The sequence below is a fragment of the Athene cunicularia genome (assembly GCF_003259725.1).
Source record: "Athene cunicularia isolate RWA chromosome 12 unlocalized genomic scaffold, athCun1 chr12_part1, whole genome shotgun sequence".
NCBI lineage: Eukaryota > Metazoa > Chordata > Aves > Strigiformes > Strigidae > Athene > Athene cunicularia.
This window is the reverse complement of record NW_020799116.1, coordinates 21,235,344-21,261,498: the sequence shown is the minus strand read 5'-3', so window position 1 is coordinate 21,261,498 and position 26,155 is coordinate 21,235,344. Positions and strand designations below refer to the sequence as shown.

The 26,155-nt window shown below is 36.8% G+C and overlaps 1 protein-coding gene across 1 annotated transcript in view; it reads left to right on the top strand.

Moving 5' to 3' along the window:
- Window positions 1-1,350: 1,350 nt before the first annotated feature.
- The window catches only part of VGLL4 (vestigial like family member 4), an 81,815-nt gene continuing 57,010 nt past the window's right edge, over window positions 1,351-26,155 (top strand). The window contains exon 1 of the mRNA XM_026857452.1: window positions 1,351-1,427. Within this exon, the coding sequence (XP_026713253.1) occupies window positions 1,364-1,427 (64 nt within the window). The 5' untranslated portion in view covers window positions 1,351-1,363. The remainder of the gene's footprint in view (window positions 1,428-26,155) is intronic.

Here is a 26,155-nt window from a genome sequence, read left to right as displayed (position 1 = left end):
TACGTCTCTTCTTGTACAGATCTATGGAAACAAGACTGGATTTCATTCTTTATTGAAAAAATACTTTTTAAACTTAAAAATAGTTCAAAAATTCTTTATCTTATGCTTTAAAATCTTTGATTAGTTTTAAAGTCTTTGCATTATTTAGGAAGAGGGAGGGAGGATAGCGAGGTTTATTATTTATAGTGCAAAGTCAAGGAAATTGTTTCCCAAACATATGCTTGTTGTTAAATGTCTATACATGTGTTTGAAATTTCTGTAGTTGCCACTGCCACTTTTTTTTTTTTTTTTTAAATCATACTGTAAAGTAAGTTACAGTAAACAGTTCTTATGACAGAATAGCATGCTAGTTTTGTGGAGAAAAAAAATGACATTGCTAGCAGTCCTGGGTTTTCTCTCTTTCTCCATTTGTTTTCTTAAAAGTTCTGTCTATGCTCTTGCCTTATTTAAAAACACATATAAGTTGTTGGCCTTTTAACAAAAGCATCTTGACAACATGTTTTCCCCTTCCCCTTCTTTTTTAGTTTTGAAGCCATTAATGTGAAACTTTGAGAAGCTTATTGTTGTTGGGTTTTTTCTTTTTTTTTAATGGGAGAGTCTGTTGCTTAGTGTAGTGCTGAAATGTGCATTTTTATGTAATGGGGTTAATTTTTTATGTATGGGAATTATGTGTTGTAATGGGAGAAAACCATGGAAAACCAGCTACTGAGGTGTGACTATGATTATACAAGTTACTCTTTTCTGTCTGTGTCATTAAATAGACACATGTCCACTGTCTGACTGTATGTTCGTGAGTAAGAAAATGTCTTAATGGTTTATAAGCTTTGGATGATTCTGCTTTGGGCATAGGAGAGTATGGAGTACAAGTTTATTGAATGCTATGAATCTAAAGCAATCTTGTGCTTGTGTGGGTGGTCAGGCCAGCTGTCATCTTCACTGCAGATGAGTTGTATCTTTGGATACTGTCTCAAGTAGCTGTTTCTTGGGGTGGAAGGCTGTCATGTGTAGGGCCAAACCGCCTACAATGTATAGCAGATAACCTTGTTGCAGCATACATGAGCAGTGGTCATCAGCTTCGGCCAAGTACTTGAGAATTTGGCCTTCTGGTTTGTTTTGGATGAGTAGTTGGGCTAATTCCAGCGTTTCCTTACTTTCAGCAATGACTGAGTTATGAAAAGAGCCGCAGAAACCTGGATTTTTGGTTCTTTCTGCTGTCATGCTCTTGTTCATTGCTACTTCCCTCTGTAAAACCTGATGTGTGTACGCTATGAATGAGTGGCTTACCACCTAGTATGTTAAGGTAAGGGCTCTGTGAGTTTACTCTTTGAAACTTTGCTCTGAATTTTCCAGGATCCAGAGAGGAATGGAGACTCCATTGGATGTTTTGTCGAGAGCAGCATCTCTAGTACATGCTGACGATGAGAAACGTAAGTCTGAAATTTAGTTCTCTGCTTTGTTGGATCCAGATGCTTTATGCTTGCATTGTATATCAGCCTGTGTGCTGGCTTTATCAGTCTTTGCATTTTACTGAATCTAAGACATGCAGAATAATGTCTTCAGAAGCCTTTCAAAGGTTGTCTTACTCAGGGCAAAGCCAGTATGCTGCATTTATAAATTGGTTAGTGTGCAAGAGAGAATCATTCCTGTTATTTCGAAATCTACTGAACAATTCATATAAAGGTGACCCTCTTTTCCTGGTTGCATATGCATTGTTAGTAGACAGAAAAGTTGGAATGGAACTGCTGTCAAACTGAGGACGATTTGAGAGCTTAGGCTCTGTCATAAAATCCGTTAGACCTGTTCTCACTTAAGAACACATAACTGGGTGGGCATGAGTGAGTTGCAAAGATTCCTTTTCAGTTCATAAAAACTAAGAGGTAGACTGTTGTCATTAGTAATGAGCACTTCATTTTCCTTTCACTGCTACTGAAAGACGAGTACAGGATTTTAACACAGTAAATGTCAGTTGTGGCTACAGAGGCTCATGTTGCCAATCGTCTGGGTAATATTTTGGCTTTTCCTATTCATGACAAGCATTTAATATGGGTTAACTAATGCTAGAATAGTATTTTCAGTTCTGCCAAATTGCAGTGTTACTTTGTAGATCAGATTGTTACCCGCATGCTTAGTAATAAATGTCAGTTTTCCTCTGAGTTGTGTAAGCACTCAGGAGGTATATGCATCTTGAGTATCATTTTTTACCCCAATAGATGCTAACAAAAAAAATAGTATTTTGGATTTCAAACTACTTTTGTGTGTAGCTTCTGTGCATAAAATCACCTTTTAAGATCAATTCACCTTTTCTTCTTTTGGTCTTTGTTTCTTTATTCTGTATATGTTTTTTTAATTGCCTTGAGTGTTGAATTAAAGAATTGATTTACTGCTGTTGCTAATCAAGTTACTAAAGTAATTATGAAGTAAACAAACAGTATATTTGGACAACAAGTCTTAGAATTTTTATGTGTATTCAAATAGTCAAGATAACAGTAGCTTGCTCTTTTGAAGTTCATAAAGTGAAGGTTTCATACCCTGATGAGCTCTTCTGTACGACTGTCTCTTACCTTTATAATGAATATTGGTTTTGCTGTTCTTTCATGTTCACCTTGCTACTGGATAAGTACCAAGAGTGTGCTGATTCCTCTGTACTAGGCTGATTTGGTTGATTGCTACAGTTATTGACTACTACAGCAGTGGAAGTCCTTGAAGAAAGTATTTTGACCATGATTTTGGCCTCGGGGATTTCTCTTGTAAACTAACATATATTTGTAGAAAAGGCAAAAGCTTAACCTTTTTTTTTCCCCCTACATTTTAAAAAATATATTTTGAATATGTATTCTTAATTTTCTTAATCTTAAATGCATTGTTTTTGGTTAAGTATTGCCTAAGACTCTAGTTTGATTTTCAGTTCCACAGGGTAGGAAAGTTGGGCTGGATTTAGAGAATCCAGAGGAAGTCTGAGTGAGTGCAAGTTGCATGTGAGGAAGCTGATATGTATCTGGTTCTAATTTACATTTCTTTAGTCTTACCACTTAGACTTAATTAGATTTATGCCACTCTCCGTCTTCTAACTTACGCTGTCTCCAAGTTTGTCCTGTACTATGACAAGCTGATAAAAGGAAGAAATGACTAGTAGTCCAGACCAGTCACTGTATTTGTGCTTTTGCATCAGCTTTTGTGGAAATGGCACCAGCCAGACTTCACTCTGTATTATAGACTGGACTGAAGTTAGTCTTAATCTTGAATTTAGTAATTATTCTTGAGCTTTCCAGTGAAGTGCCCGGCATGCTGATCCTGGAGTTCTAGCAGTGTTCCTGTCTGTATTTCTATATCCTCTTTTCACTTTGTCTAACATGTAGAATTCTACACAGGGTTTCTAACACTCCAGTCATGACCAGGAGTGGGGTCATTTCTTCGGTTTTCTTTTTTTCTTTTTTTTTTTTTTTTTCCCTCTTTAAAACAAATTACTGTCAGATACTTGGTGTCTGAACAAACTATTGAATTTATTTCAGTGATATTTCTTGTATTTAAGTAATATATACAGGTAAATTTATTGTCAATTCATTGGAAAAAATTCCAGTGGGTTCTTTTTTACATTTCTAATGATATCACGAAGTTTACTGCTTCTAAAATTTTGAATAAGGGTTTAAAATTATTTTAGTTTCCAAAACATTTCTGTCTTATCCTGAGTCTTTTCTTTTTGTGCTGGAATAGAAATTTGTGTAATGGATAACTCCTGATGCCCTTTGAACATTTCATGATGGAAATTTTATCCTATTTTTTGAATGGAGAGCAAAGGAAATGTAGCTATATGCTATCCTGACATGACAATGCTACTAAGTAACTAGTGGTTAGATACCACTAGTGAAACAATTAATCTAATCTACTTGTTAAAATGATTCAACTCCCCTCAGATATACTCATCTAAGCTATATGCCATTTAAGAGTTGAAAACTACTAATTTGCCACTTTTTAAAGATAATTTTAAGCAATTAAGAAATCAATTTTAACTATATTATCTAAAAATTATTCCTCTTCAAAGTAGTTTACTATTACAGTTTTTATAAGAAAAATAAAGAAGTCTTAACACTCCTTCTCTGTCAACTAGTGTGAGAAATATATGCATAATGCGTATAAAATATTTTTGAAGTTGGGCTGTGTTTGCTCCTACACAAGGTATAAAGCTAGCTGAAGTCCTTAGTGTCTCATATTCATACATATCAATAATTGTCACTACTTTTTTTGAAAGTGTTGGTACTATTTGTACATAAACCCTTGATCCTCTTGCAGACATCTTAAATTGCAGACCTTTACACCCTGATATGCTTTAATCCCATCTCAAAGAGGGTAGATTTAGATCAGATGTAAGGTAGAAATTCTTCCCTGTGAGGGTGGTGAGGCCCTGGCACAGGTTGCCCAGAGCAGCTGTGGCTGCCCCCTCCCTGGAAGGGTTCAAGGCCAGGTTGGACGGGGCTTTGGGCAACCTGGGCTGGTGGAAGGTGTCCCTGCCCAGGGCAGGGGGTGGGACTGGATGATGTTGAAGGTCCCTTCCAACCCAAACCATTCTGTGATTCCATTAAAACTAATTTGTATAAATCAGCAGCCTCAAATACAGGTTCTTATTAAAAATAAGGTTTGTTTCCTTAAGCTGGTAGGTATTTAATTTTATTCTTGTTTGTCTGAGGATATTCAGAGGAGGAATAATACCAGTATTCTTTCTAACATGAAGGATCCTCTTACCTCTGTGGGCACTCACTGCAGTGCCAAGTAATATGGAAATGTCTTAATGTATATACAAATCACACTGTTTAAACAAATACATTTAAACTTACCAGCACTTAAAGAAATGGAAGAGATGTGTGCCTATGTAGATTTCCCAGAATGGTTATTGGTTTCTTAAATAAATATGACCTTGAGTGGTTTTGGTTTGTTGGGGTTTTTTTTCAGCTGCACCTTTGCCAATTAAAGTCAATTCAGTGATACCTTAGCACTATATGATGCTTTCCGTTGCTATTTTATTTCATGAACTATACTATATACTTTATTTCAACAGCTCCCAGTTTAAATCATTCTGCACTTGCTATCCAGGAAAATTTGTGAAAGAGTTGGTTAACTATTGTGTCATGGAAATGATTAATTATGGAGAAGAAATGATTACTGTAATTTTGCATTTGTAACTATTACCACTGTGATGTAAGCAGTTATTTAAGCTTATAGTATAGTGGATCTGTACTTAAAATAGCCCAACAAAACATAGCAAAAAAAGCTTAACAAAAGCGGACAGACACTCCTTTAGAGGTGATAACAGTTAAAGGAGAGGACTCCTAATGGAGTTAGTTCATTGTTTTCTTATTGTCCAAACTTGGTGGTCCATTTCTGTGGAAGGAAGGCATACACTGATGTAATTACTAGCCCGTCATTTTGAAGGCTTGTCACTAATTGCTTACTTGTCAATAGGGAAGCCTGTGCTGTTTATGAGCAGCTGTTCTGTGCCAGAGTAGGTAATGTGCAACTGGAAGTGGCATCTGTAAGATTTTGTTGGGATTTTTTCAATGCTTTGGAAGCGGGCTTAATCTGAAGTGAACAGATGTAGGATTTGTGTATGTATGCTGTCTTTTTGATGTTTACATGGCTGGAAACCTCATCGAATGTGGGTTATTGTACAAGTACAAAAATCAAGTTTACAATGAGATGCTTGATACTACTCATTCCTCTTCTTTTCCTAGGCTGTTCTTACCGGGGTTGTACTGATTTCTCATACATTCAGGATTCAAGCTGACTATTTTTAGAAGACCACAGTATAAACTGGTAGCATTTAACTAAAGACAAAGAATTACTGAAAGTACAGATTTTCTTTCCATAATTGTGTTGAACAGCAAGTATTCAAACATCAAGGAGGATTATAATTTTTTATTTATCTCATATAAGAGCTTTGGGAACTGGTCCTTCATTTATATAGGAATATATATATATATATATATACACACTATATATATCCTATATATACTTATATAGGAATATATATACTAGGAAGGACTTGCATTTGCAGAATGTGTGGAAAGCAGTGTCTACTCAGCCCGTGCTGATTTTATAGTAACACTTTACTTCCCTCCAAAATGCAAGTCCTGCTTAAGAATATTGGAATGAATGAGAAAAGACATGTTGTTTCTCACTCTCTCAGATCAATATAGCGAAAAGTCTGTTGCTGGCAAACAGGAGAAAATATACTTCCGCAAGGAAATGAAATGTTTTGAAACAGCTAATAAATGGCATGATAAAGTCCTGGGTAATAGCTTTGCATTGTAATGCATTGTACCAAATCCATACCTGTTGAGTCTTGATTTATGTTTTGAAAAACTGATACAGGACTACATTTAATTAAAAAAAAAAAAAAAAAAAAAAAAAAAAAAAAAAAAAAAAGTGATCTTTGATCCAGTCATGCTTCTTGCACGTGTACCGTCAGTTGCATGCGTCACCCTGGTATGCATGGAAAGCCTGGAATTGCTATTCTACACTCTTGCCTGTGAACACTATTATTGTTTGGCAACAGTTTCTTTTATGTGGTTTAGTTTAATCCACTTCAAATAATTAAGCTAGACCATATAGTTGGATTTCTAGTACAGAAGAATTACTGTGCTTTAAAATCCCTGCACTAATCCACTTTGTAATAAAATCCTCATGTAGACAAGACCTACAAATCAGTTTTTACCGTTCTTCATTCATACCAATCAGTTCAGTTAGGAGAATTAATTTTGTGCTGGTTGTTTTGGATGGCTGATCCTAACAAAGACATTACTTTAAGGGTGAGTTGAGATCAATTTATTATTTTTTTAACGCTCTTGAAGAGGTTGATGGCTCTCTAAGCCTATTGTCTTTAAAGACAAAACAAGCAATATTTATAGTGGAACTAGACTGGAATGTTGCTATTTGTGTTGAGGATATTAATGATGAAATATTTCTAGCATCACCAGGACTTTTCACCTACAGTACTGTTTGTTTTGTAATTTTATAGCAAATTATGGGCAGTGAGCCTAAGGCAGGTTTTAATATCAGTGTTTGCAGAAGTTTAAATAGCTTCCATTGTACGGCGTGAATACATAAATCAGCACTGAAAATATTTAAGATCCTGAAGGTTTTCTGACTGACTAAAAGTGAGGAATTGGATGGAACCTGCTGTATGAATTCAGTTAGCACAAAGACAGTTTCAACAATCAGTTTCATTTGAGGTTTGCTTTGGCGGATGGTGTTGGGGTTTTCTTAGAGTTTGGGTTTTTTTTTGCTAGAGATTCATCTGCTTAGAAAAAGGGGAAACAGTGATAGCGTTTTTACACAGAAGTGAAATATCAGTATGCCACAGTCCTTGTTTATTTTCTATTCACAAGTTCACCATTCTAGGTAGAACTGGAAGGAATAATCCATGCTTGTAGTAAGGATGATAAATTTTATATAGCAAAGTATTACTTAAAACAAGATGAAAAACTTCCAATAGAGCATAATCTTGTCATGTGACATACCCTTTGTATTTTTATTTACGCATGTATGTCCAAAATAGCAAATCTTGTAACAAAGAAATAAATAAATTAAAAAAGTCTTAGCTGCATGTTGTGGTTAAGAGAGACTTCAGTATTACTTCTCATTTATGGAAGGTTTCTTTTAGGGATGGGAGTCAAATTGGTTCAATAAGGGCAATCTGGAGCATGTTTAGAGTTCTTCTGAAATCTAAAATGAGTTTGTGTACTGAACCTTAATTCTCATATAGACTGTTTTGATGGCAAACTACTTTCCCTTTGTGCTAGAATTCTTTATATTTTGTCCCCAGTAATAGGTATAATACACTTAATAGTTTAGTACATCATCACTTCTCTCTTTTGTGTTTATTGTTTTTGCCATTTTTTTTTTGTAGTTTGTGATTATTTTTTTTCACTGTTACAGTGTTGAGAATATTAATGTTATCAGTAGTACTTGGTGGGAAAAGGTAGTCCCTGTTCTCAAGACAGGACGGGAAGCGGAGCACCACTATCATGACAGGGGGCTGCCTCTGATTGGCCAGCGAGGCAGAAGCTGAGTTGGAAACTCCCGTTTCCCAGTTCCTAGTTGGAGCACCTTATTGTCCACACTGCTAACGCCACAGCTTCTGTTGAACCCTGAGCTCTACTGGTGTGCAAAGCAGCCTGACAGAGAAGTCCCAGCAGAGTTTGGTGCCATGAACACTGTTGCTACCGTGGAAGTGGAATTTAATGGACAGGCGGTACTTCTCCTTTTCTGCTGGTTGCTTTTGGAATATTCGGGAAGTAAATTGGTTATTGTCTTTTACAGTAGTTCACAGCTGTACCATAAAATTTATGGTACCATTGCCAGCAGGACTGACTAAATCACTATTTTGTTTTTCCCCTATTTAGGCTAGGTAAAAATCTCCCTTATAATGAAAAGGTTGTATGTGATGCTTCTACTAAAAATCTTGTTTTTCTATGACTTTGAGGACTTCTCCAGAAAATGTTGGAGTTGTTTATGATCTTAACCTCCTACTTCTTGTTTTGTACGACAGTACTTGCTGAAATCCTACTTGGCTAGGTTGAGGGCAACACAACTCCGTTAACCCAGATTTTTCTTTTTCATTCTATAAATAAATTTTAACAGTATTTTGTATGCATGTTGTTCTTCAGTGCTTTTAAAGTTTGGGAATTTTTAATCAACTTTTGGATGTCTCTTATTAACCAGCCCAGCGCAACCTTTCATTTACAGCTTGACTTCTTCTACAGCAATTCTTCTACAGCAATGAAGTAATTGAATAGCTCTTATGAATTAGCAATTATGCTTGTGTTCAGAGCTTAACTGTGATGTCAAGCAAAAGAGAATCTTATTTGGAGGAAAAACTAGATTCTAAGAAGCAGTATCAGCAAAAATCTATGTTTGTATCTCTCAACATCTGAGAGGTGTTAAAAGTAGGTTTGTCAGATAGTCATTTGTGTAATGTTAGATCAATGCTAGGGGAAGAGGGGGTGTGCTGTTAGTTTTGGAGAAGAATTTGTGGCTTTTTTTTTTTTTTTTTTACTGAAAGGGGGAAAAGTATGGAAGTGTGATGTTTCAGTTTAGTAACAATATGATGGAGAGACAAGTGGTTCAATGCAGCTTGAATTATCTGTTGTTGTGGTATGAATACCAAAAGCTTTGAAGAATAAAACTCCGTAATACCATGCATAGTATTCTGCATTTATGGACCACACAGACTAGAAAATACTAACATCTTCTCTGTCTTAAATATCAGTTAATCTACTTTTTAGTAAAATACCTGGATGGCTGAATATCCTGACCTTCTGCTTTTTGTCTTTCAAAAACTTCAGCTGTTTGTGTTACTTAGTATTTCACAGGGTGGCTTCCTGTAAATGGTGTCAGGGCCATTTCATCATTTTTAGGGTTTTCTTGACAATAGAGTGTTAAGTAGGATAACTAGTTGTTTGAGTTGTTTTGCTTAAAAAAAAAAAAAAAATTCTTACCTCCAGAAAGCTTTGTCCCTTTTTTCTCAAAGTTTATTATAGCAAGGAAATAAAGAATGAGTAGAGTTATGTTTTCAACTTGTTAAATAGGCTGGAAAATGGGGCAATCGTCTGCTTGGCGCCTAGATGTATTTTAATAGCAGTAGAACACCATTAACATAACCAGTGGAGTGATGGTAATGCCTTCAGGAACAAAAGTGTCTAAACGGGGGTGTTTTTTTGAATTAATTTAAAAAAAAAAACCCAAAACATTTTCAAGGGGTTCAGCTCCTTACAGTTTGTAAACATGTAGCATCCTTCTACCCAATTGGGTAGATGTTTCTACCCAGGCTGTGCTAGCACAGGAAATAGGCTGCTCAGAATTCCTGAGCAGTGTCAGCCAGACAATACGTCTTTTCTTTCTGAATCCTTTTTAGCTAATTGGTGATAAAGTATTTGCAGTGATTGGTGGCATTACCTCCAAGTAAATGATGTTTACAGAAACACTATCTCTTTAAATGTTGTTTGGCAAATGGAGGGAAAGGAATCTTCTTACTAGAATGGAATTTGTCATCAGATACCAGCCACTGCTCTGAAAATTGCAGCTGACTGAATACTATATTGTTAAGCTTGGTAGCACATACATAACTGTATGGAACTTGTCAGCGAACATGCTTCCAAATGACTGTACTTTCTGAAATGCTGTACGTGGGACTTTGTGCTCAATTTGTCTACTTTACAGTAATATATGTTTGTTATATCCTGAATTTTGAAACAATGTAGGGAAATCACTCAGTCATTAGGTTTTGTCTGTTGAGTTTTCTGGCAGTGACTGAAACTACATAAGTGGACTGGATTTTGCGGCTAGGCAGAATATACTAGCATGTGAAAATCTGGCCATTCTATGTGTGATGCATATTATTTGGCTTATTTCATAACAAAAAAAAAAAAAAGTTCTTAATTGGAAATACTGCAGGCTGACTTGTGAAATGCAGGATGCTTTCCCAGGATGTTCTTTCCCCATCTTTAAGAGCGCAGTGAATCAGGACAAACTCAGAAATGTCAGCATCATGTATGAAAAGCGAGTGTTCGGATGGGCAGAATTAGTAAGGGGAAAGGAGTGAAAATATTTCAGAAATACTTGGATTCAGTATATTTACTGTTGATTATCTGCTTTTCCTTATTTAATTGTTTTTGTAGGTACTTATTTCAAGACCTTATCCATGTGTCTGGAAGGGTTAGAAATAGCTTTACAACTTCCTGGTAGCCTCCTGCCAACAGCCACGCTGGCCCTCCCGTTGCTCAGGTTCTACCTACCAGATGCCATACATTCTGGAGTGACTGTAATTCATTTTCCAGATGGCAAAGCAGGGCTTTTTGGGAAAGAGAATGTCGTTGGTGCAATGTAGCAATTCTTAGTTTTGTTGATGCAGGCAGGCAAATCTGGAGGTACTTTTTTGTGTAAGCAAATGAAAAGATTAAGAAAGGAGGACTGAGTAAACTTCGTGTTCAGTTAGGGTTTTAAAAATCCTATGCTGAAAAGAAGGTGATTTTAGTTAAATACATAGTTTTTATACACACGCAGTATGTTTCATCAGTATGAATGTTGTAAGGTCAATTCTTTTAGAAGCAGTGTGGTGTTAAAATTGAGGTGGTTCTATACAATCTCTACTCCTATTCCAGTTATACAGTCTTCAGTGAAATGATCATAGAATATTTACACTTCTGTTGTAAATAGAAATATGCAGGTTCTTAGTTAATGAGCATATGTTTGGTATTTTCCCTTGCTGGGAACCCAGACTTTATTTATGGTATGCCATTCAAATTCTGACCTGAAGGAGGAGGGATCTGAACATGGATTTTCCAGTCCAAGATGAGTGTCCTAATGAATGGCTTATGAAACAACAGGAGGATACAGTCAATTATCACTCTGTTTTACTAACGCCTTTTCTTCTGTTTAAGAAAAAAAAGTAGCAATACTTTGTTTCAGGCTGAAGAGAACTTATTTCTGCCCAGGAAGCAAACACCAAAATTACTCACTTTTAATTTTTCCCCTCTTTTGCTGCTGAATGAAAAATCAATTGCTTATGTAAGCATAATTCTGGCTACAAATCTGTTATGCAGCTATAAACAGTGTCACTACAGCAACTTCTGTCATCCATGAGCTTAAAAGGAGAATTGCTTCTTGTTTAGCAAATTGGAGAGTGATTTAGTACTCTCCTCTGATTTTTTTTTCCCTTCTGTTCTGATTTTAAACTTAGTGACTTAATGACATGTTAATCGAAAGGTCCCCCAAAACACTACTCTGTATTACAAGAGTATTTTCATCCATTCACTGCAACAGTATTGTATTAGGTGATAATACTTCCATAACACTGGAATTAAGTTTGCTTTAGATGTATATTTATTGCTTTGCGTGAGAGAAATTATAAAGAGCAGTTGGACAGAAATAGTCCTTTGTGTGTTCTTCTTTTAACTCGAATAATTTTAGTACATGCAGTAGGCTTAATTTTCCTGAAACTGTGGGACTAGTAGTAACTGCTTTTATTTTCTGGGTCATGCCCATGTTGTCTGTTTGGTTCATGTGAAAACAGTTATGTATTACAGTTGTAACTTTATACTATAAATCTCTGGCCTTTATTTACTTTATTAAGAGCCAGATATATCTGGCTCATAATTGCAGAAGAATGACAGTTCATCTATGGCTTTCTCTCTGTCTCTTTGTGTCTTAGTGCACCTCTTGCTTAGCCTGACCTGGAAAGCATTTGATTATATAGACATGCAAAAATGTTACTTTCCCCTCTGAACTCACCTCTGAATGATGAGATAAATTAAGGACCTCTTTCAGTGTTTTTTATCCTCAGAGTTATCTCATCAGTAGACAATATAGTGATTTTCAAATAGTGGTCAAGATTTCAAATACGTTCAAGTTCAGCAGTGTTGGCCTCTGATTGAAATCCGTGATCTTACTGTGTGCAGGGACCTCAGTCTTTTGTGAACATTTCAGAAGAAATTTATTGTATAATGCTGGCACTTACTGTAATTATTTTATGTGTTGTGATATTTACCTACCCAAACTATTCTTTTATTTCAAAACAATGACCTCTATTTTTAGAAGTATAGTTGAATAGTTAATTAACTTTAAATGTATTAACATTTATAGTAGTCCTTAATAAATTGTCATACACTAATAATATTATTGTTCTCTTAAATAAAAGGTGAGAAACTAAGGCTTCAGAATATCCTTTTTCAGTGTTTGAATATGAAGGAAAGTAATGGGCTTTCTGCTTTTCTGTGGAAAGGAAAAAAAATTGGAAATTTTCAGTTTGTTCTCTTTACAAAAATGGAGATAGGGGTTTTTTTATTTTTTAGTGGAATTATAGTTAACTAATCTCGATAGAAACCTCTGAGCTGTCTGACTCTTCTTGACTAAAGTACTGGGTAGACTTTATCTGAGTTAATGGCAATAACTGGTTACTTGAGTATCTTGTGGTTCTCTGAGGCAGTGGGTCAGCTGCCTTAATCTGTTAGACTGAACTTCTCATGACTCTCAACAGATGTTTTGCCTTTAAAGGTCAGTTTAATTTTCTGACCAGACTAGCTCCTTGCTTCCCAGAGCATGCCAAGATAGTTAAGAACTGGAATGTAGTTTGACATCAGGAATGAAATTTAATGAATTTCTTTTTCACTTCCTTAGTTATTCAACCAAATCTCACGATACCCACTTTCATAACAACTGGCAGAGCATACATTCAAAGGAAAATACAATGTCAGAAGAAAAAGATTATATGAATAATTAGAATGGGTTTGTATTCTGAATAGTTTAAGGCAGAATCATTGAAGTTCTAAGTAGTGTATTTTCATAATATTTATTTGTATTACAGTAGTATATAGAAGTGTTGTTGTGCTAGGCATTGAAAATATGCATAATTAAATTCCCATGCAGAATGTATGGTATGCATATTGTGATGCTAAAAACAGCCCCAGAAGATTGGTCAGTTAATGGAATCAAACCCCATTCTTGAAAATGGAAGTGGCAAGAAAAATTTGCCCCTCAGAGGGCCAGAGAAAGGCTTACAGTTTCAGCAGATTGTAAGCTCTCATCAGGAAACTGTTAGCTCTTAAAATTAGAAACATTTGTACATAATGTACTTCTAGGGAGAGTCATAGTCTGATTCTCTGTTGGAATATGAGATTTGTTTTACCACAGCGAATTGATCATCTTGTGACTGGCTCACGTCTGTAGTAGGTATTTTGAGGGAAGTTTTTGCTGAACCATGGACAGTTACTTGTTGGCTCTCACCTGGTGCCACTTCAGCCTGTCTGGCCTAGCTGTGCTGGAATGGAACGGGGATGAGGAGTCTCTGTTAATATTCCTGCAGTTATCTTGTCACTCTCTGTCACAGATGGATTGTGGATTATGTGAAAGAATATGTAGTAGACTTGCATGTGTGAATTACTACTGTGCCCATTATGGTGCTCTATAATATGAGTATTTACTCCGTGATGTAATTTACAACGTCACTTGGCATATGCATGTGTTTTGCAAATCTACTGTATGAAAATTTCAGTATTTTATCGCCACAAATAGAATAATCGTTGACAAAATAATCCTGCGCAATATTTTTTTTTTCAACCAGCAACTTTGCTGAAGGGTTCAAGAACTCTTTTGCATTCAGAAGAGGCAAAAATTACCATGTTTTTTCATTTAACTCTCCCTTCAAAACTTAGTAGCTCCATTTCTATATGTAGAGAAGGAGCAAACAAATTGGTACACCAACATGACAACTATGGTGTCGTGCTGAAAGAACAACTTCAGTCTTATTTAGCTGCCTCTATTCTTATGTGCTTCCAGTATAGATCTCCCTAGCTAGACTTTTTTTTTTTTTTTTTTATGGTGATCTGTTCATATTTGCATGCATTTGTTTATTTGATCTTTTGATAGTCTGGCAGGTCTATTTAAAAATTATTTTTCTCAGAAATAAGGCATAGTGGTATTGTAAGCTGTTCCACTGACCTTAATGCAGTCTTTCTGCTTTCAGTCATGCCTAAATACTAATTAGTAATGAGAGGAAAATTGTGGCAATAGAAAAATGTAGGTCTTAACTGCTACTTCTGGCTATTCACTCCAGACAATCACTGATCTGTTCAAGCACATGTGCTTATGCTCTCCTTGCCTATTTCAGTTATTAGTAACGGTAGATTTGTACTTTCTGGTAGCACTTGAGTTCAGTTCAAGTCACTTTTAAAACAGGGTAGATACACGCTACCTGCCGTGCAGTATTGCATTGGAAAGAAAATGGTGAGCGTAGGGGTCCAGCATGGGATGGATATGAGAAGCCTGAGGAGTTTGTTATGGAATGGCAGATATGGACTTTGTGGTGGTGATCACTCAGGAGATCTCCATCAGAGTGTAACAGTGGTGAGGCCGGCCTGGGCAGACACGTGTGCTGCTCACAAGTGGAGCTCCGGGATAGGGCTGCGGGCTGAAATGGGAGGCGGGATGTCCTGGGGGCTGTGCTAGGCTTTATGATGGCTATAAAGCCGAAAAGCGGTAGTAGACAGTGGGCTGCAGCAAAGTCTGCTGACCACTTTAGTGGACTTCTTTTCCCCTGTGATGTAGTATGGGATTCCATGCTTATTTTATGAATATAATGAATGTGAGTGAAGTACTAAAGAAAGAGTTTCATGGAAGACCTTTTATATATTTCTCTATTTGGATTCTAAGTATGTTTTTATGTACTCTTTATTACCTTTTTCTCTTTGGATCCCTGCTCTCCATTAAGTTGGCATTTTCATTTTATGCCTGAAATTGCTTATCATTGAAGTAAGTGGAAAATACTTACACAAGTGATGCTGTCTTGTGACTTCTTTTTCTTTGACTTTCACAAAAAAGATAATTAATTTCTCCAGTAGGTGTAGAATATCTGTTGTTTCCTATGAGAAATAGAAGCAATGGTATAAATGAGAATATTTTTTTAAAAATCCTTTTTGTTTACTTATAATTTTTATTACCTGTTGCAAGCTGCAGTTACTGCTTGTTAATGTTAACTATCAGAGTTCAGCAATACATGGCCTTGATTTGTTACCTGCCTGTTACCTTCTTTCAAGTGCTGTGGTTATCACCTCCTTATGGCCAGGATATTTATTCTCATTGTTGTCTATGCTTGAAGTGCTCCGTGTAGTGCCCTGATAACTGCTTGGAACTTCTACCAGAGTAGAAATAACCATAAGTACCTTTTTGCCAAAATGATAAAGCCTTTTTATCTTTTTCTGAACAAGTTTAGTAATTTCTTTTGTGTTTGTATCTATAGCTTACCCAGTCACTCATTCTTAAATGGGCAAAAAAAGGATAAGCTTGTGTCACTAACATGTCCTTTCCTTGGTCACTTTTCTTACCCTTATGTGAGTTACTTCATGATGTGCCAAAACTCCAGTAGAGCTGTGACATCTTTTAAAGAAACTTTGGATTCTCTTTGTCTCCCATCTTGGAGAAAAAAATTTAGTTGACTTTTTACTGCATTCTTGTAAAATAAAGCATCTCAATGTTTAAAGGCAAATGTATCTAACCCAAATTTAAAATAAAAATAATATTTAATTGGAGAGCATTCTCTCTTGGATAGTTTCAATTCCATAATCTTAAGGTTGATTTTTTTTTCTCTCTCTCTAACCCAGAACTGCAATTTCTCTGAATCCTCTCACAGTGAAGGTCACTGCTAGTAGACAGGCTGCGTACTTGCTTAGTATTCCACGTGTAATTCTGGCAAAACTCACAGTTCTGTTTTTATGACACAATAAAAATCAGTGAATCTACACCGTACACTTTGTTTTAAGCATAGTGGTTGTTAAATGGTGATTCTAAACAGCTGTGTTAGGAAAAGGTGGAGGGGATTTTGAATTATTTTCTAGTGTGGTTGTACAGAATGATTACGAGCAATTTAAAAGGCGTTTGAAAAAACACCCCAAAAGTGCAACCAAAAAGTATCTCTGAATGCTGTCACTGCAAGAAGCAAAGCCTTCTATAACCCTGTGAAGTATCAAATTTTATTTTAGACTGGGAAAGCACATAGGCTATATTTTTATTAACATCAGTTTCCTCCATATTTCTCCCCAAGTTATCCATATGTCTTTTAACAAGCCCAGCTTGTAGTAATGATTTCCTACTGTCCAGCAGCTGGTATGAGCTAGAGGAGTCCTAGGAATTCTGTGCAGTGTTTGGGGAGGGGGCTGACTAGGAATGTTAGATGGTTTTGGGATAGTTTGTCTAGCCCATCATTTCTCTTTTCATCATTTCCTGTTCTAGATCATGTTCTCTGGTGGTACTGGTAAGATTACAAAGAAGTTTACTTTTTTTTCTTTCAGACCTTTTATAATTATTTTATGAAAAGATGTGGCAGATGTGAAAGCTTCAGAAAGCATATATGCCAACCTATTTTGTAGTGATTTCTTTTGGGTTTTTTAGGTTTGTTATGTCTAAGTATTGGTCTTGACAGATAATTAAATTTTGAACTAGCTTTCTGTATGTAATCTGTATTTATGCTTATGTTACTGAGAGTGGAATTTTGGTTTGAGGTGTGCTTTATTTCTTGGTTTTCTTTAAACCCATTTTTAAATACGAACATATGAAGGAAAATATTTACACACCTGTATTCATTTAAAAAAAAAAAAAAGAAAAAAAAAAAAGAAAAAGATGAAACAGAGCAAAAAGGATTTGTTGTTTATGGTGACCCAGGAACAGCTTTTAGAGGGTTCCTGTTTGTGTAAAAGCGTGATAGTCAAATAAGCCTGTGCCTTCAGACTGAGGTTGTGAAAAAAATAATAATTCTCTTATTTAGGGACCACTGCCAGCTGCTTCTGAACTAGAAGTGTTGCAAGTTGAGAAAAAGGAGTGAATATTGATAAATGGTGCATAACAGTTTTAATCCTGAGAGGGACTGGGACACATGTAGTGGCATATGTATATAATCACCCAAAGTCTATCTTAGGATCCCAAGCTGGACACCAGCTAAGCTGCTGATAACCCCATGTCCTGGCAGCTGCAGGAGGCAGCCACATGTTAAAGGCTGCACGCATCTTGGTATTTTTTGCATAATTCTTCACATGAGGGGTGCATGTGTGAGAGAGATGCATTCATTCATAATCCCTATGACAATTGTTTTATGCTCCACAGAACATGAAATTAAGTTCTGGTATTTGTGATAAGCATATCAGATCCTTTATCAGAATTAGCCCTCTGCATTCTCTGAGGTCTTTCTTTTAATTTTCTCTCTACCTGCCATTACGGAGGCAGTATCGTGTAGTTATTCTTTTGTTCTTTGTCCGTGTGGGTAATAGATTGCAGGCTGAAAATGAATGTACAGCTTGTTGTTGGAATTATGTTCCGTGGACTGACTGTTTAATTCAATGCTCAGTGTGAATTGGTGTCCTTACGCTTTTGGTGTTCGTATGGCTGTAAGGAAATCCACTTAATGTCAGTTGTAAAGTAACTGAGATTATTTTAATGTTAATAAATTGCACTGAAATTAATTGTATTAATGTAATGAAATATTTAAAATAATGCTTTTATCCAATAATTTATTTTTTTTTTTAAATACGAATTTCTTCAGGTTTTGCTGAAATAGCAAGAAATCATTTGAAGATGCTTTGTTTCAGTTGAGAAGCTATTCCTAGGCAGTGGAGCAGAGGTTTGTGTCACCAGCTTTAACTGAAATGTACCTCTGCAATTTGATAGCTGCTCTTTTAAAGGCGTATTGCTAACAGTGAATAAAAGGTGCGGTGAGAAGTGTAATAAAATGGGGGTGGAGGAATTATAAGGTTGTCCTGTGTTAGTACATTCTTAACACATTTAGCACAATTATTTTACAGTGGTGTGAATTGTTTTAGCCTATCATTCATAAAAGTTTAGGTGTATAAATATTTTGTAATGCATAATATCCAGCTTATTCTGAAGTAAGTGTATAAGAAAACTGAAAAAGCATAGAGAATTCTGTAGGGAGTAAAGCTGGAGGCTGGGGAGTGGGGAGAAAGGAACTGATGACTTTAAAGATCCTTCAAGAGCTGCAACATTAATAAAGTTTCTTAACATTTTAGCTTATAACTGTTTTTCAGACTGTAAGGTTTGGTTTTGTCACTATACTGTAAAGTAGATATTGAATCTGATATGATTTAAATCAGTGATAGTCTCTAACTTTACTGGTGCAATGTCAGACAAACACAAGGCATAAAATTAACACAGTGCAACATGGTGACTGTTCAGTTTTCATTGAATTGGAGATACAGACTCTGATTTCCTGGCTTTATCGATTGCCAGACTACACATAGTTTTGATCTGATAGCTCACAGTATTGAAGAATCATCACTGTTTTCTTGAAGCCATTTTATACTGTGTATGTAGTACACACATAACTAGGATGTCAGGCTTCATTCCTAACTTAGTTTACAACTGTGCAGAAAAGCTTTAACTGAAGTGTAATCATGCTTTTAACAAGAATTGTCTGAGTGGCCACGGACTTTAGGCCAAACTTCAAACAAGTGTCAGTCACCGTTTGCATGATAGACCAGCGTATTTCTTCATTAAAAGATGTTTCAGTGGAAAGCAGCGAGTGGGTAGTGCCTCCCTACTCTCCCTGAGCCCTGCTGGCACAGGAATCACTGCTTGCACAAGGATCAGTTAGGCTCTTTCCCAAGCATGGGTCAGAGATGCTTGCCTCCCAAAAATGTTACTGAGTAGTTTTCTGCGATTTATTCTCTGAGGCCAAGTCAGCGCTTCTGGTGAGGATGTTATTTTTTTCCTGATTCCTTTCCACCACACACACTGAGGAAAGCAGGATTCTCCACAACTGTGAAGGAATCAGAATTTACTTATTTAAGCAGTTGGATACTGGTGTCATATCCCCTCCCAGTCTGTTCTCAGTTTTAGGCTGTGTACAGATGTTATATTGATTTTACTTGGAAACCAATGCAGAAAAAGAACTTTGTGGAAGTGGTGCAGACCCTTATGATGACAAAGTGGTGTCAGTTCAGTGTTTACTCATATGATTAACACATGCTGCACCAATACACAACCATTTTAATTGATTCAAGTCTTCATAGGGCTTACTGCAGTTGAACAAATCAGATCAAGAATAAACTTATTAAGTGGATTATTAGAGGGGTATAATGTAAGTCTGTGAAGACAACTTGATGTTTTTGTTAGATTTTGTATGTGTTTATATCATTTGGGAGGCCTCACTGTCATCTCCTGACACTCTGCACTTAGAGCTGGTTATCTAGAATCACTGTCTTGCTGAGTTTGTGGTACACAATTTTCCACAAGTTCTCACACTGGCATCCAGAGACACAGAATTTACTTTGAATGTTTGTTGTGCAACACAGTTAATCGAGTTGTACCACTTTTTTATTTTGGTAGTATTTTTTTCCCCAAACTTTGCAAATTATCAGATACATAATAACCTCTGTCAGTGCTCAGATAGCATTCCTGATATTTAATTCCAAGCCAACTGTTGTGCAGGCTGGTGTGGCTAATTGGTTTCTTTGGGATTGTCTTCGCTGCACAGACATTCCTGACACAAATTCCATCTTCAAGCAAGCAAGGGAAACCTAAATCAAATAGGCTTTAACCTGAGTTAGTTGGCCTGTCTGGGAGTATAGAATAAATTAGCACAACTCTTGTAATAACAGAAACCATGTAGCTCACATAGCATTCTATAATGTTGTGGCTATCTCTTGTGTAGCATCTAGCTGGAGAGGTTTCAATCATTATGGACATGGTGTATAAAAATGAATCTATTACTGCCTATCAGTAAATAAAAACAATCTGAGAATAGTGATGGCAGTGGAAGTAGAGTGTAACTACTAGTTTGTGAAAGTTGTGCTCAACTTTGAAAATTCATATTCCATGCATACATGTTTGTGTTCAGAGAAAAATGGAGGAATGTAGAGACGGTATATAGCTCAGCAGAGATGGATTTTCTTGGTGATGGAAAATTTAATAGGAATAAAAATCAGCAGTTTTGACAGGGATAATGTGTTAATCTGTTGCTTTACACTGACAGCTCAGTTGGTCAGCTATTTAAAATATTAATGACATGAATTTACTTGTGGCGTTATCTGCTGCAGTCTGACACAACATAAGGCACTCAATGGCTTTTGAGTTGGGAGGATTACTTGTTTAGGAAAATCAATAGACATGGCTTCAGCACCCTGTTTATGTTCTTCGGGCTCCCCCATGAAGGTGCTTTCCCCAAAGGAAGTGGTGTGTACGCATGGGGAGCTGTGGTGCTATGGATATGTGATATAACTCTGATGGTATGTTTCCCTTTGTAGCCGAATCCTGCTGATGATAAATCTGTAAGGTGAACTTTGATCCTGGGATCATCTGTACCGCAGATTCTTTACTGAGGCTGCAATCTTGCCAATGCTTATTCCCATGAACTGTATTGTGAAATTCTAATTAATGTATGTGGATATGGAGTCCTCATTTTTGAACTGGCTTTCTTATATTAGATCTTGTATCAGACGTATCCCAATTTTAATGCAAAAAAACTGTGAAAGGATGTCTTTCTGAGACCAAAGCCAGACTATGGTTTTTCTAGTTAAGAACCAGCTTGTGCTCACTAAGATATGTAAAGGTTCACAAGAAGAATCCATGAGTGTCAGATGTGCAATTCAGCCAGCTTCCCAAGGGCTGTCCACAGCAACATTTTAGTTGATGCAGTACTAGGCTTGCAAATCAGGATTTACAGGCAAGAATTAGCTGCCTTCGCTCACTTTTATGAAGCTAGTTGATTTTGCAGAGGGTAAATGCATGGTGCACTTACTCGTGAGGAGATCAAATCTTCTCCCTCGTGGTCCCTGGAAGAATCTGAACTCTACCAGTATTTTTTCTGGGAACTTCTACCACTTTGGAGTGTCTTTTCATATGTTTCATTCTTCCTTGGTCAGAAAGAGGAATAATAGAATCTTATATTTATTTATTTGTTTCCTGATGACTGAATTAATTTCTTTGTCTTCTTGTAAGCAATGTTTAGAGAAGGTATTTCCTCCTTAGAACAAGAATCTTGCACATTTTTTATCCTCCATCTTCCAAAGCTACAGAGAGTGGTTGGCAGAATGAACACAGTCCGGAGTAAGGAAAAAGACATAGATAGCTACAGAAAACATACAGTACCAGGATTCTTTTAATAAAGGTTCTCCACTGGCTGGCTCTCTTGTGACTTTTTAAATACATTGTCTGTAAATTAACAGGTCAGACAGGTTCTGCCTGAAAAGAATATACAGACCAAGAGTTCTTTTATTTTTAATTATTAGAGTGGATGAAAGCAAGGTGTGGTCTTTGGCCCAGAATAAAGTCAGGAACTGACTAGCTTCTGTGCCTTTAGGTAAATCTCATCTTCCTGCCTTGATTTCTCCAGCTACGATATAGGTGTGATACTTGCCTCAGGAGGAAACTGAATATATTCATGTTCATGAGGTTCCTTGGAGATAGAAATTCGATGCATGTAATGTTCTAATACATTGTCTGTGCTAGATGTTAGAAAATGAACCTTTTTAATAAACATTTTCAAATAAAAATACTGATCACATGGCTTCAATTTAGTATAGTTGCATTCTTTCTTCTCTTTGTGGAAAGTAACTGGAAAATGCCCTCTTAAGACCTCTATCATAAATATTTCCATATGATAATTTTTTCAATTTTGTGGTATGAGTGTCTGAATATCTGACTTCAGAGAAAGCTTAAGATAGCAAATTTGTCCTGAGACAAGAGATACCTAAATGACTGAGCATTTGATGAATGAAAGACCTAAGAGGAAAATGTATTTTTTCAGTATTTATCCACCTATGCTGCTTCTAAAGTTTTTGTTTTCTGCCAAAACCAAACATTGTAGCACTTCAAAATTGTTCAGTTATAAAGTTTTCATTGCTTTCTAGTTTTGAGCTTTTGGACTCACTTTGAGGCATCATTTACATGATTCTTTGCTTATCTGTTGAATTAAAAAATAAAAATAAATTGTCTGCAATTTCTTCAGATACCCTTGGGAGAAATGGGGCTTTAAGAAAAACAGCAGTATTGCAAAACTTTGCAGTATTATGGAGTTGCAACATAAAGAACATGGGGAAAAAAAGGGGCAAGGTCACTGATAGCTTTTCAGTAGTGGAGTCTCCTGATTTCACTTACTTTACACTGTTTGTTATCATATTTGGACTTATGAAACAGACTTTTCCAGTCATGTCAGGATTTTGTTCTGTTGACCCCAGCACTGCTATATCTCTGCTATACTTGATTTTTCTTAAGACATATATATGAAATACTTGGAAATCTTCAGTTCCAGTGCTGTGGGTTTAAATTGTTAGTTATTCATCCACATATCTTGAGATTTGCATTTCGTGTGACTGCAAGTGCGGACAGGAGCGTGTGATATCACCGTGGAGGAGAAGGGTTTAACTGCTTTCCCCAGCTGTAGAGGAGTGCGCTCGCCCTGCCCTAGAGCTGGTTTGGTAAGTGCATGCTGTCAGTTCATTTTGGCAGAGCAACGTACAAGCCAAGGAAAACGTGTTGGGAGTTGAAGCTGGGGCTGGTTATGCAGCTCAGCAGAGGACAGCTGGAACACAGTTTGTCTTTGTGTCGAGATCTCTTTTTTTGGATTGCTTTTTTCCTCTAGATACAGCTTTACTAATTAGATGTTTAAATCCACAACCAAAATGACTAGCAGAGGAAGGACTCAGATAAAATGCTTAGAAATGGAGGCAGTTTACTGGTTTTGTTGCATTTCTCTTTTAATTGCAAATACTTTTCATTGTACTTTGTAGGCTAGAACATTGAATCATAGAGTGGTTTGGGTTGGAAGGGACCTTTAAGGCTCATCCAGTCCCACCCCCTGCCATGGGCAGGGACACCTTCCACCAGCCCAGGCTGCCCAAAGCCCCGTCCAACCTGTCCTTGAACCCTTCCAGGGAGGGGGCAGCCACAGCTGCTCTGGGCAACCTGTGCCAGGGCCTCACCACCCTCACAGGGAAGAATTTCTTCCTTACATCTGATCTAAATATCCCCTTTCTCAGTTTAAAGCCATTACCTCTCATCCTATCCCTACACTCCCTGACAGAGTCCCTCCCCACCCTTCCCGTAGCCCCTCTAAGTACTGGAAGGCCACTATAAGTTCTCCCCGGATCCTTCTCTTCTCCAGCTGAACACCCCCAGCTCTCTCAGCCTGTCCTTACAGGGGGGTGCTCCTGCCCCCCGAGCATCTTCATGGCCTGATCTTGTCCCGCTTGAGCAGGTCCATGTCCTAGACATATGTGTGCATAGACATCACAAGGTTTTATTACTTAGTGTAACAAATACATTCTGACTTACAGGAGATGCAGTGAATTATTTCAGTAATCCTCTTCCACTGTAGTCTATGAGATCAATTTTGGTTGTAATATTTACTTTGCTTTCTTTGATACAGGATCTTAACACTGTTTCATAGAAGATTTGATTTACGCATATGCAGATCGAAAGTTGGAAAAGAAGAATAATTTTAATTTTTTCTGTTTTAAACAGTTTTAATATTTCTTGTTCTTATTCCACTGAGTAGCATTGTTGAAAGTGTATTTTAGTATACTTTTGAGAACATGGAATGATTTAGTAATCTACTTGAATAAAGTGTGTGATAAATAAAATCAGGCATTTCCAATAAAAGGAGAAGAGGTCATCAACTCTTTAACTAAGCTGTTTGTTGCTAAGATTTTGTTTATTTTTAATTAAGCCAGTAGTATGCATGGGGAAATGTATTTCACATCAGTCTTGTTTTGATAAACTGAGACAGTGATGGTATAGAGAAAAATGAGCCTGTTTTTTAGAAGTCATTATAGATACACACATATGTGTACATGTACATGTATGTTTCCTGTAACTTAATTCAGAATGCATTACCTATTTCCACAAATAAGAAATAATGCAGGAAATAATATGAAAAATGAGGATCTTTTTCCATATTTAAACCCCCCACACACATTAATTCTGGTCACCGTCTGTTCTGGAGGAGGGATTTGAAGTTTGACCTTTGTGTACTTTCTACTGCCCATGTAAAAATCTGTTTTAGATGACAAGAAACCGAGAGGTGTTAGCACCTACAATCTGAATGTTTCGTCTTACATGGAACGGCTTCTTGAGGGGAGCGGAGCTGTCTGGGCTGCCGGGTGCGAGGCAGAGCGAGACGGGCAGCGTGGGGCTCCTCGGGTGCGAGGCCAGAGGCAGGGAGAGGGGCAGGCGGCCCCGGGGGGGTGTCTGAGCGGAGCTGTGCTTTGGGAGGCAGGAAGAGATGCTGGCAGGAGAATATGGGAATTGGGACTGGTTGAGCAAGGCTTTGGGACAAGTAGGTACTAGTAAAAGAGTATTGGTAGTGAACATGGGAGTCTGAGACGCAGATAATAGGGTATATGGGAAGGGAGTGAGACTCAGAGGTTGGGCAGCAGGTAGAGAGGGTGATGCAATGAGTTGAAAAGGGGATAAGACAGAAGGGGCTGGTAAGCATTTATTTACCTCTTTGGTGGATAGAAGTAGTTGAGCCTCACTCTTAATTCTTCTGGGTACGAGTTGTGTGGGATTGTGGGGATAGTGCAGGGGGTGGATCTTTTATTTTTAACTTCCCCTGTTAGGAGAATCATCTATACTGAAATACTGCGTTGAAAAGAAATTTTGAAGATGACAATTAAATTCAGCTTTTGTGTTAAAAATGCATGGTATAGAGCACTTCTTACCATAAGCTATTTTTTAATGCAAGGCCTTAGTCTTGTTTACTGAGAGGGACAGTGCCTACTGAAAGAACTATTTGATACTTGGGTGGTTTTTTTCCATGTTGCTTAGTGTGGAGCCTAAACTTTGTTTTACTAGTGGGCAGAAAATAAAGCTCAACAGGCAGGATTATTCAATTCCTTGTAGGTTTTTATATGGCACTTATCACTGCACTGCCAAAAAAGCTTCATAAACCTTTAATTAATCTTTACAACACCTCCTTGATATGATTCAATTCAATAATTATTCAGGACCAGAGCCAGTAAATCTTTCTTTACACAAAATGAGGTGAGGTCCTATGGGAATACAGTCTGCAAGATAATCAAATGTGATTATGCAGTACAACTGTGTAAGGGTGGCAAATCGGGGTTACCACAGAAAATTCTTTTCCTGGCATTTTTTTTAACTTGCATGTGTTTGGTTTTTACAATCATTAGGATACAAAAATATTTAAAGAGTTATATAATATATTATTTATATATTAATATATATAATAAATAATAATATATATTATATATTTATTATATATTATATAATAAATATATTAAATATTTAATGTTAAATATCAAATGTAACATTAGCCTGAAAACAGCTTCCTAAAATATGTAATGGAAAGAGTAGAACATCTCCGGATCAGGATTTTTGTTTTTTTTTTATTTATTATGTTTTGTAACCTTTTTGCTATTTCTTCTTTTAAAACAAAACCAGCTCAGCTAAGAGGACTAGCAAAACCAGACTTTGTTCTGGTATGCGCGTGTGCATTTCAGTGCCATGGAGTTCACAGAGCAGTTTAGTCAGGGCTGCTCACACATGTTGGAGTCTTGTTTCTATACTGATTACCAAGACTGACATAAGCTCAGTTTATGCTGAATATTAAGGTTGTAAACTGAGAGCCTTTGATTTTCGAGGA